At 33.4% G+C, this 13,039-nt stretch overlaps 1 protein-coding gene across 2 annotated transcripts in view; it reads right to left on the bottom strand.

Moving 5' to 3' along the window:
* Rims1 (regulating synaptic membrane exocytosis 1) overlaps window positions 1-13,039 on the bottom strand; it is a 446,077-nt gene that overhangs the window by 256,904 nt on the left and 176,134 nt on the right. The window contains exons 3-4 of one of the 2 annotated variants that reach the window (XM_076860004.2): window positions 3,512-3,725; window positions 1,041-1,052 (exon numbers count right to left, since the gene is read on the bottom strand). In XM_076860004.2, coding sequence (XP_076716119.2) covers window positions 1,041-1,052; window positions 3,512-3,725 — 226 coding nt within the window. Of the gene's footprint in view, window positions 1-977; window positions 1,053-3,511; window positions 3,726-13,039 lie in introns of those variants that run through there. The other variant, XM_076860047.1, reaches the window with a different exon arrangement.

Consider the following 13,039-nt stretch of genomic DNA (forward strand, 5'->3'; position numbering starts at 1 on the left):
TCCAGGTATAAAATTCTAGTTATATTTTTTCTATTACAGTATATTATTGTATGAAAGTAATATCTCCTAAATATTCCCACATACCACCAATACTACAGGCAAAACATTTAGTGAAAACAGTTTACCCTATATAATTTGTCAAACTGATTTCTTTTTCATAGAAAAAACTGATGAACATATATTAGCATGAAGTTTAAAAACACAGATTAATTTTCAATGTAATGTCATGCTTGCTAATTATGCACTGTAGTACATCATTTGAGCTTTAAAAATATGAACAAAGGCAGTTGAGTTGACATGTGAACTGAAATACTCATTGCTTCAGTCTCATAGTGGAAGACTAATGAGTTGTGAGGAAGTTATAATTTACACCAAATGAAGATATAAAGAGTATATACAAAGGAGAGACTGACTGAAGATTCCCCTTGGGTCCTATCTTCCCAAGAACAAAGAGCCTTTGTGGTTTCTATAGTGGATAAGAGTTAAAAGTGACCTCTGGTTCCCCTAAGAAGTGATTTCTATGCATGGAGAGGAAAAAAAAGTGGGGGGATGTGGTTCAATATTATAATTCTACTACATATGTTCATAGGAAAATAATTTTATCTTGATATATGATTTGAATTTGATCCATTTTCTATATTGTCAGTATATTCCATTCATTCTATAACAATGTTTCAAATCACCTGCCTTTGCATCTAATCAGTGTTCAGAAAGGTAAAGACCATTTTAGTTTATTGTTCCTGAAAGCAGATGGAATAATTTTCAAAGCTAAATGAGCTAAAAAGACAAATGAGCTCATAATGATATACTATATTAAAATTTTACTATCCTTATGAACTCAAATAACCCAGACGTTACATATTAATGTAATATTCTATCATGTTCATCTTTTTATTTTCAAGAGAACTGGGTATGTGTTCTTCCCAGCATTTAATTTCTTTGTGAAATATAGTGACTAACAATAGTAAGTGCAACATTCACTTAATAAAATTCACAACAATATAATAACAAATGATAGAAAAGAAAGCATGGATTCTAACCACTTTGTCCTCCTTTGGGAAAGCATCCAAGGAAGCAGAGTAGAGAGAGAAGAAAAAGAAGAAGAGAAAAAACAAAATGAGCCATATATTAATAAATTGGTTTTCATGAAACAATTATGTATTTCTTCAAAGTGTTAAAATGGTATTTTGAAAAGTAAATCCTTCATTTAAAAATGCACACATGAATCCTATTCTACATTAGATACAATAATTGGGCACAATAATTTCCTAAATTTGTAGAATCCAGATTATAAATCCAGTTTTAAAATATTCTTCAAAATGAAAAGTTAATTTACTACATATTAGCTTACTATGGAAAGTAAATATTTTCTTCAAATGCATATAATTGTACTAAATAATTTTATCAAGTTAATGGTAAATGTGTATAGTCACAATTTAGAGAAATACAAGAATGGCAAATGTTTTAAAAAACAAAAACAAAAATGTGAAGAGAAATATGTTAACTATTTCAGCCATAAATTATTTCAAAAGCAACATTTATGTCATAGGGAAAACCAAATTCATACAGTTTTTTTTTTTTTTGGTCTTATGTTCAAGAGAAAAAATCTAAATAGAGCTTTTAAAAATTTTGTTTCTTTAACTATTTTTTCCAAGTTTAGATGTTTTTAAAGACAGATGAACTGCAGCAGGCTAAAGGGTGAATATACTCCTCAACGTTTTAAGAACTTCCTTGCTCAGTTTTCTTTAAACACCCTGTCCCTTTTAAAACCTGAGTTTGACCTTGATGATTTCAATATATCAGGACTTAGCTGGTTTGCTACTGGCTTGCCTCAAACCTATGATGGAAAGTTAAAAGCACTCAACAGCTGTGGGGGCTCAGCCAGCACTAACACTACTGGATTATATCTCACCCCTCACTTCCAGCACCTTTTTAGACTGAACAGTGTTAAAAGCATTTTGATTACCACTTCATGGTCTCACCTGTGAGAATTCATTTCAAAGTATATGTTTAAGAACACCAGAAAGGGGGAAATTAACAAACAAATCTGGTGTACTTTCTATGTGCCAGACAAAATCTTAATATGCAAGCTTGTTCTGGTCAGGCTTTAAGGTGGCATATGAGGATTAACTGTAGCACATCACTTTTAGGAGGGAAAAAAATAAAACTTAAGTATTCATAAGAATTGAACCTAAAGAAACATTAGGTGTATTATAAAGACATGGACTTAATTATTTTTATTTCATTCTCATAAGAACCATACAAGGTACTATTACTATCCAGTTTCATAGATAAGCTATTGTTCAGAGGAATTATCTCCCCAAAGCAACAAAGATAATCATTGTCTTCCCTTAAAATATAAAATATGTCTACTACACTCAGTGCTATAATTTCACTGTAAGAGATTTTAGAATATGCTTCTTAAAACTCAGATTTAACCAAAGAATACAACATCAATTGCGAGACTTGTTTGAATTTTACCTGGAATTTTCCAAATTAGAAAACTATCAAGAGGGCTTACAGCTTTCATAAAATATAATTTTATATTACATTAAATTCTATACATGATTAGATAATGTGGGAAATTCCTCCAAGAAACACTGGGAATTCTTGGTCTATGATTATTATAATAGTCGTATATTATTCGCAGCCAACTCACTGAGATTTCTCTATAAATAATTCCATTGTATTAATACAGGGAATATGACAAAGTACATTCAAACATATTCTAATCTAAATACTTGTTAGAATTAGCCTAGAATCTTAATTAATAATAGTGAGCCCCTAGCATCCCAAAGAATAAAAAAATGCATATATTTAAAACAATGGCATAACAAAAGTAACTCTCATTAAGTCAAATAAAGAAACTATATTAGATAAGAGTACATACCACATAGCAAAGAAAATGAGAAGTGTAAATCTCAAAATTTTAAAAAGTTATATTTTGATACACTTCTTAATTACCCAAATAATTCCCATAAGATAAATTTAACATTTTTTTTATATTTAACATGATAGTAAATCTGAAATTACTATCACAGAGGCTAATCATTGTTTAATATGTTATCTTGTGTTACATGTAAGGACACACAATTTATCCTGCCTCATACCTCCATTCAATTTGAAAATTTAGGTTGCAGAAACCAAAAATGGTTACAAGAAGAATCAATCATAACAATTTACAAGGATTCTATAATCCATCAGGCTACTCAATCTTCATTTACTACATTATTCAAAAATAAATTTACCCTCACAGATAATCTCGTGTTGGTATGGAACAGGAATTTTCCATTAGCTATCTTTTTATGATTCGAATTCTCAGCAGTGGAATTCGTGTATCACTATCACTACAAGGAACTTTGTGAAAACACAAACAAAATGTGGAAAGCCAATGCTATTGTGTAGATTTACATGTGGGTCAGTTGGTTCGTAACTTGCACGTGTTTTGATGCTTGGAGGTGACATGGTTTTGGTCCGCACCCACTGGCCTCTGTGTTCATGGGACACTCACGTTGTTCGACCGTAGAGATACGCGGCCTCCACAGCGGGCGCAGAACTTGGTGCGGCAGTAGGAGCAAAGGTGACCGCACCCATCAGCAAACTTTGTCTTATGGCAAATTCCACAAGTTGGCGCATCATCTTTGTGCTCGCCCTGGTAACGCCGCGCTTCTTCCCCTATTTTTTTTACTTGTTCCTTGTAGCTTTCAAACTGTTGATGCAATCTCCTAGGCAAAAGAGACAATTGGGGTAAACTAAGTAAATGATGAAGAGAGAAGAAGACAATTTTTCCAAAGCAAAATGAATACATAAATGTATTAGTACTAGTTCTAGTTTAATTTACTGTTATACTTGTGTAGCATAGATAAAAGCACTGTTTGTCCCAGCAGTGGAATTCATGTATGGAGTGCATGCCTCTGCTTCTTTAAGACAGGTACCTTACAAAATATTTCAAATGAGCATTCAACATTTTACAACTACACCCATGTGCATAACGCTGATGCCAAAACTAAACAAAATATGTTCTCTGATATTTTCTATTCTATTAAGTTTAATACTTAATTTTTAAAAAAAAAAAATACTCATTACAGTCAATTGATTCCATAACCCACTATTTGAACATGATGCATACTTTGAAAAACACTATTTTAAACTACGTTGTTAGGTAATCTGTCTTCCACAAAATATCTTCCTTTGCCTTCATTCCTGGAGAATACTTCCTATTTATTTGGCATGTGAGTTGTAAATGATTTAATGCAGTATAAAGAAATATTGGCTTATACATGATATTTGAACTCTCCAGTCTTTCCATATCACATAAAAAGTTTTAAAACACAACTTGCAAATACAAAAAAAGTTTGAAACCACACCTTGCATATATTTATATTTTTTTACATACCCCTATTTTTCTCCATCTCAATAAAGTTATATGTATGGGGGCTGCTACTAGTGATAACTTCTGATGACAAGAAAACCAAAGTTATTGAGGCAACCCATTTTCCATAATAATGGTTTCAATGAATATGATTCACATACCCCACCATCAAATGAAGTCCCCCAATCTTAAATTACTATAAATCGAACTTTTTGCTGTTCTGATTAGAACACTGTGCTATCTAGTAAATCCCCCAGTGAAAAGATGTCTTGGATTTGTAAATGAGAACTGAAGAGTTGTCCTAAGCCTAGCCAGTAGCCATTGGCTATTTTACCAGGAGAAACTCCTGGGAAATGGCTGATTAGATTCATCTGTGTATCTGAGCCTGTTTGCTGCATTTGAGTACTCCCCAGGACACAGGATAGACAGATGCTATTGTTAATTCAAGCAGTTATCTTGATGCTCTACATCTAAGAAACCTGTGAGGAACTCTACTCTCTAGATGCAGTATCAGGTAAGTTAGGTCTAAATACCATAATGTTTAAGGTATTGGGATTTCATTATGCTCTCCTGTTAACATCAAACAGAACTTTAATGATTAATTTCTGCCTTGCCAGTTGACCCTTTTCTACTAAATTCTTAAAATTAAACATGCATGCACCAGCACATAAGTTAATATCTGAAAACATTTTCAGTTTAAAAGTCAGCTAATTTCATTTAACAGAATAAAAATATGATATTTTCTTTAATGAATGCAAGAATATCTGGCCAGTTTATTGAAGAATTATTTGATTCTTTAAACATTTATACTTTAAGTACTATTAATCTAGGATAAAGTTGGTAGAAAACAAAAATGGATATCTACTATTTCAAAAATTACCATATGCAATAATACCAGAACTCTGACAAATATTTACTGTGAGACCCTCCCATCCCTGCAATCAAATCTATTTCAGTAAATACCAATGAGAAAGCAAGGCTAAGAAGAGTTTCCCTATGAACTTATTCTATAATACAGAACATGATTTAGTATGGGCACTGGCAAACTTTTCAGTAAAAGGTCACACTGTAAATATTTTAGGCTTGTGGCCAGGCAGTTTCTTTGTCAACTACTCATCTTCACTGTTGCAGGAGGAAAGCAACCATAGATAATACATAAATGAGTGAATGTAGGTATGTTCCAATGAAAACTTGATTTACAAAATTAGTAAGCCAGATTTGGCACATGGGTTAGTTTACAAATCCCTAGTATATGCTTTATGCTAAGATATAATACAAAACCAAAACATCCTTATATTTTTAAATTCAAACATAAATGTAAAGAAGTTTTATAGATCTTATAGGGTCTAATCAAAAGAGCATCTATCTCAGGAAATCTTTTTTTTTTTTTCCTGTTTGTGAGGCTTTGGGATCAAACCCAGGACCTTGTGAACACTAAGCATGCACTCAATCACTGAATTACACCTTAGCCATATGTGCAAATCTTTTCATAAAATATATATGCAGGACACTGACTACTGAGATAAAATCTTACTCTCCTGCAATATCACAGCATTTCATTTAGGTACTCAAAGAATAATAAAAAATTTTATATACCTATTTATAAATTATTACTATTTCTATACATGATACCTCTCTTCTACCAAGAGGAAATTCCCAGTTTAGCAAATAATTATGTAACCTCCTCAGTACCTACACACTGAAAAACTGTGTATTTATATATTTTTTCTTAGTATATTTCATAAAAAACAATTTACAAATAAATTCATGTGGAAGACAAAAAATCATTTTAAAAAACTCTAATTTCCCAAAACATTAAAAATTATGGGTAAAAGTTTTTTAAATTAACTTTCAATGCATGTTTGAACTGGAGAAAAGGTATGTAAAATCCTCAAAACACAAAGGTAAATGGGAGCAGTAATGGAAGCAGTAATATCAGAAACATAACTCTGAAGTAGATATCTGCCCTAGAGACATGTACTGAGGCTCCATGACCAAGAACTTTAGTTTTAACTCTTGCACTTAGAATAAAATTAGAATTTTAGTCAGCTTTCTAGCAAAAATAATTGAAATAAAGTATATGGTATTCAAACCATAGCAGGAAAACATACTGAATAAGGAAAAATTCAATCCAAAAGAAGATAATAAAAATTAAAATAAAGAAACAGAAAGCAAAATAATTACAAATTATGGAATGAGATGGTAGAAATGAGCTAACACAGCAGGAATCACATGTACAACGAACTAACACATCATTAAAAGACAAAGGTGATCATATTCTATATGCGTAAAACATGTTATTATATGCTTAAAGCATGTTATTTTCCAATATATCTATTAAGCATTTCTTTTTTTATCTATTTCATTTTTTATTTCTACTTATTAGATATATATGTCAGTAGAGTATATTTTGACATACTATACATACAAGGAGTATAACTTACTCTAATTAGGATCCCATTCTTGTGGTTGAACTTTGTGAGAAGTGACACTGGTCATGTATTCATATATGAACATACGGAAGTTATGTTCAATTCATTCTGCTGTCTTTCCTATTCCCATCCTCTCTCACTTGACTTCATTCCCCTTTGTCTAATCCACTGAACTTCCATTCCCCCCCCCCACTTATTGTGTCTTAGCATCTGCATATCAGAGAGAACATTTGGCTTTGGGTTGTTTAGGATTGACTTATTTCATTTGGCATGATAGTCTCTAGTTCCATTCATTTATCAGCAAATTTCATAATTTCATTCTTTTTAAAGGCTGAGTAACATTCAATTGTGTATGTATGTATATATACATACATACACACCATGTTTTCTTTATCCATTCATCTATTGAAAGGTACCTGGGTTGGCTCCATATCTTAGCTATTGTACAGATAGACCATTAAGCTCCAGGATATTTAAAGAACTCAATAAATATGTATTCAACTTGCAGATTAAAGTGTTTTTGGAATTGTGAAAGTGTTATTTACCAGACAATTTCAACTTTTGATCATAGCTAATTGATAATTTAAGAACAAAAGCTCACTATGGAAAAACAAAAGCTATGCTGATAAACTCATGCCATGAAATCTCTATAGATTCTTTAGTTCTACTCAATACTAAATAATACCTCTGTTCATCTTCCAACTCCTCCTTAGCACTTATTCCCAAACTCTCTTCTAAAATTGACTTTAAGTTCTTTTTGAAACACCCCAAATATCATTTTGATGATTTGTGACCCCAGGGTCAGTTGCATAAACACTCTTGCATCTCAGAGTGCAGGGTCTCAGGGACCATGACAGGAGGCAGCAGTCCTTCTCTAGTAGGCCATGGCAGGGGTGATGGTAAGATGAGGCTTCTCCACTGAGGTATGAGGGTGAGGTCTCTAGCAAGAAAGTGAGGACTTCTTCACACGGTGTAGAAATTCCATCTGGGTTTCACCAACAGATCATATTTTTACTACTGGGTTAGCCATCCCCGCAGGAAGCAGAAAAAGAGGGAAAAAAGCCTAATGTTTCTTAGCCTGGAACTTTCTCACATTTTTGAATCACTTTCTTTACTATGAAGATAGGTTTCCTTATTCTGTACTGAAATTAAAAATCCAACTCAGGTCCCTGTCAACCTCTCCAAAGTATTTTCTAGTGTGCTTTTTCATTTTACCAATAGGACAGAAAAAAGAAGGAAGAGAGAGGAGGAGGAAAGACCGGAAAGACTGAGAGACATTCTTTATGCTCATCTCCTCAAAATTACCTACTTCATCACCAGCAATGCTCTACTAAATTGCTCTCTTAAAAAGCAAGCTTATTGCCCTTTTCTCAATTTGTATTCCCCTTATAATGCTTGAAATATCATGGCTATTTCACACTGTCAAGATGCTGTCCTCATAACAAAATATACCACTGGAACCAAGGTACCAGTAGTAAAACCATAAACATTTATATTTTTATATCTAATATTTCAATGCCTTAATCCATATCAAATCTGTGACAGTATTCTAGTATGAATAATGAATGAAATATATATAAGTGACATATATGTTTATTTATTATATGGTATTACAGTAAATGTGGTACTGAAAATGTAAAATCTTCTTGTGAAATTTATTTATACATTTCAATTTTGGAATTAATATAGTCTTATTAATTAGTGAGGCTGGTAAAATATTATCTACATTGAGAAAGAAGAATATTATAAAATATGGAAAATTATCAGAAAAAAATGTTATTGAAATAATATTTTCTCCCTGGATATATTTTTTCCCATTGTTTCACTACATAACAAGTACTGCAATATTTTAATAATTGTGTGCTCAACTCAAGCAATTCCAAGATTCCAGTTTTAAACAAGTCAGTTGGGTGATTTGTGGTGCTTGCTTTGAAGGAAATAAAGAGTAATGTCTAACAAGCTAAATATCACACTGTAAACATCTGAGAAGCTAAATATCCTATGAGTGCAAAATAACTTTAACAGGCAATTATCAATGACATTCTTACAAATTATTAAGTACTTTGAATCCTTAATATAAAGGCAATTAGTAAGATGCTGAATGACTAGTAATATTGAAATACAGAGAAATATTTGTAGTTAGCATAGCATCTCACTTGTTTCTCTTTTGTGTTTTTCATGAAGAGAATTCTACCTTTCCTTCTGAATGTCCCTTACAAATCTAGGCACATAGAGCTGTATTTTCCCAGGGAGGAACAAATGATTGGTAGCATTTTGAAGTTTCAAAGGTCCAAGTGGCAGATCCTGATGGAAACTGAGATCCTCAAGCTGAAGAGAGGGGCAAAGACCAGGGTGGTTTGCATGTAGCATCTAAAATAAAGGATTGCTTCCAGATGTGTACACAATGGCAACTGGGCATGAGTACTGGAAGCACTAAGAATGAACTAGAATGGACTATGCTTCCCTTTTCAACCTTTACACAGGACACATAGATGGACACATATCTTCAGTTCATCATACTGACAAATGGGCACCTTCAAGGGCCCATGAAGTTAGCAATATGAAGATTATAAGAAACAGGAGAAATCCTGATAACGTTGGATGGATTAAGAGGTTCCAAAAAAAATAGCAAGTGTCCAAGTGGGTACCCTGGTAATGACTGAAATTTAGTTTCTGCAGTTTGACATCTTTAAGATTTTGTTTTAAAAGTTTTAATATCATGGTGTATTGTTGAACTTTAATTCATACTACACCCAACTCTTAAGCACAGTTTTTGACTTCGAGGAATGTACATTCTATTTAGGAATTAAGTTACATATAAATATAAGTTAGCAGTTTATAGAAACATATTCCAAGTGACAAGGAAATGGAGTAAGTCATACAGTGTGCAGTTAAAAGATTGTTTCTTGTACCCACAATACAACTCTCTTTTTTAAAATGAAGCTGCCTCTTAGATTTCATCCTGTAATATAGAGTATCAGCAAAATTTCCCCAAATTTCAGTAGTGACTTTTTTTTTTTTAATGCTGGTTGGAAATAATGTTTTCTTGTATCAGAGTTAAACTGAAAAAAATTTAAAATTTAGTCTTTTTGGGAAAAAAAGATTCAATAGCTGAATTTCATGCTATAAAATTTTTGGAAGACAAATGAGAATAGATCTTGACTTGATTTCCAGGAACAAACCTCTCTATCGGGAAGCAGTAGCGTCATAAAGCCACATTCAAATGGCTAGAACTAGTATCCCACCACCTCAGCAGAAGCTCCCTGATATCTAATCACCAGGGGAGATTTGCCATTTCAGGAAAATGCTGCCAGAGTGCTTCTGCAGCTCCCCATCTATCTCAATTTCAGTTCAATCTCATGAAAGGACATCTGATTGAACCCTAAATCACATCAGGGATTCTAGCTGCAAGACAGTCCATGAGTGTTAGGTTTCTGGCTTCTTCAAAAGACACCCTAGAAGAATTCTGAGCAGATGTGAGAACCATTCTTCCCTTCAGCTACAGTCTTCTGATGCATGTCAAATTGATCAATTCTTCCCACTGTACCCCCAATGAGTGTTATGGTTTGAATGTGAGGTGTCCACCAAAAGCTCACATGTGAGATAATACAAGAAGGTTCAGAGGAGAAATGATTGGGTTGTGAGAGTTTGTGGTTGTGAATTAAATTCTTGATAGGGATTATTGAGTGGCAACTGAAGTGGTAGGGTGTGGCTGGAGGAGGTGGGACTTGGGGTGTGGCTTTGGGGTATATATTTGTATCTGGCAAGTGGAGATCTCGCTCCTCTTCCTGATCACCATGTAAGCTGCTTACCTCTGTTACACTCTTCCACCGTGTTTCCTGTCTCATCTGGAGCCCAGATGAATGGAGCCAGCTATCTATGTATTGAGACTGCTGAAACCATGAGCCTTCATATAAATTCTTCCTCCTCTACAGTTGTGTTGGTCAGGTCATTTAGTCACAGAAGCAAAAAGCTGACTAAAACAATGAGAAATATCTGAGTCTAAGATTTCCACTCATTACCCCTCCACCTTCCTTTCTCCATTAATCATCTTTATATACCATGCACACATGACTATGGGAAGCATTTGGCTCTACCAGGAATTCTTTTTTTTTTTTTTTTAATAAACTCAGCCCCTTAAGAAATTACACATATGCTCATGTACTTGTCCCTGGTCAGTCCATTTCATTTTGTAAGAAAACTGCAAGGACAGCAACTCAATGTAAACTCCCGCTCAGATAAATATAAAATCCATCAAACACATGAAGAAACTCTTTTTGTAGTGACTGTTGTGTAGTACAGATACACCACAGTACAGATATACCATCTCATTATTCTTATCTTGGATTATTTATCATTTTCCAACTAGACTTGCCAATGGACTCCTTCATTCTAGTTTATCTTTACACTTCCTGAATGTTGATCTTAACAAACTTAATCCACTATGGCAATCCATTGCTAACTCATCATCTCTAAGGTAGTTCATTTCCCCATTCTAGGGTCTAAGAGTTGCATTTACGGATCAATCAGCAGCTCTCATATGTTTTCTTATGTCTCTTACACCAAAATCATACTAAATCTTCTCATTAGCAATCAAACACAATAGAATCTTCCAAACACCAATTCATCAAACCTATACTGAGCTCTAACTGTATGTAGAAAGAAAAGATACTTCTTGAGTCTCTGGGAGTACAAAGAAAATTGTATTAGAAGATCCTGAATTCAGTTTTTTTTTATTATATTATTTTAAGCTTTCTGATAAACATCAGGAAATAAAGGGGTTTTTTTTTGTACATGGGAATTATCTTTCTCACATTAGATAAATTTTTCTTTTCAAAGCTAATGGACTTTGATTATGAAAGTAGACTTGATTTACTTTATTTAACAAAATGTAATCTAACCTATATTCACAACATTAAGGAAGTTTTAACATAGTTGTCTTTTGTTGTTTAGAGGAAAAAATGTCTTGTTTAAAAATATGTTAATTGTGTTTTTGCAAGGTGTTCATACTGTATATATATATTTTTATTTTAATTATAAGCTCTTTACAGGTGGTAGGCCCATAGCATCCTTCAAAGGGAACAGAATTCAATTGCAAATGTATGTAATTTAGGTTAAGTCACTTTTAAAGCAGTGTGTTTTCAGCCTTAAACATCCTATGGCAGCTTAAACCCTTACCAAATATTAAGCTTTCACATATCAGTAATTGGCTAATATAAATTTACTTAGGTTAATTTTTACTTAACACCAAATGTAGGAATATGATATACTCTTCTTTGTATGAGTATGTTTGGCTGTCTTTTATAAAAAGCTTGAATTATTCCACCCTTTGTCTTTGCTGTCTGCTACAACCCTGTGAATCATTTCTGAAATTTAAGAAATATAGCTGTGTAAGTTTAAACCAAGGCCCCTTTCTTCTTTGTTAGGGCTTGGGGTTCATCACTTTGGCATTATTTAAACATTGTTCTCACAGTGAGACAAGATAAAGGAGGGATTCCAAAGCTAGTGGTAAATGGGAATATTTAGAAAAATACAGACACAGGAAGAACTCTGAAGATCAGTGAGCACAATTCCCTCATTTTATTAGTGAGAAAATTTAGGAACCTGATTTAAGTGATTCACACAAGCTTGGAAAAATAGTTTGTGATAATTAGGTTCAACTTTCCACTATACCATCCTATATTCAGAATATTCATTTTCATTATAGCCAAAGGGATGGAAAATTATTGCTTTGTGAGGGATTTCCTTGGTATTATAATGCACATTCTTTTTATTGTTTGAGCCCAGGGGCGCTTAACCACTGAGCTCCATCCTCAGACCTTTGTTATTTATTTATTTATTTATTTGAGGCAGGGTCTCCCTAAGTTGCTTAGGGCCTCCATAAATTGCTGAGGTTGGCTTTGAACTTGTGATCCTCTTGCCTCTGCCTCCTGAGCTGCTGGGATTACAGGCATGTACCACTGTGCCAGGTTTACAATGCACATCCTTAGACAAACCTACAGAGCTTGTGATCCAATAGGTTAGGGATAAATTGCAGGAATCTGCTGTTTTAGCAGTCAATCCAGGTGTTTTGGGAGAAGATTATACAGGAACTCCATGCTGTAGTGCTATAGAGTAGTAGAGAGTCCACACAAATAAGAATAAACACAAAAATAAAGGCATTTTTTCATATACCTTTCATCTTACTACATAAAAATAATCAACACATGAGTACATTTTCAGCACAAATGGAAAC

Source organism: Callospermophilus lateralis, chromosome 6 (assembly GCF_048772815.1).
Source record: "Callospermophilus lateralis isolate mCalLat2 chromosome 6, mCalLat2.hap1, whole genome shotgun sequence".
NCBI classification, from domain to species: domain Eukaryota; kingdom Metazoa; phylum Chordata; class Mammalia; order Rodentia; family Sciuridae; genus Callospermophilus; species Callospermophilus lateralis.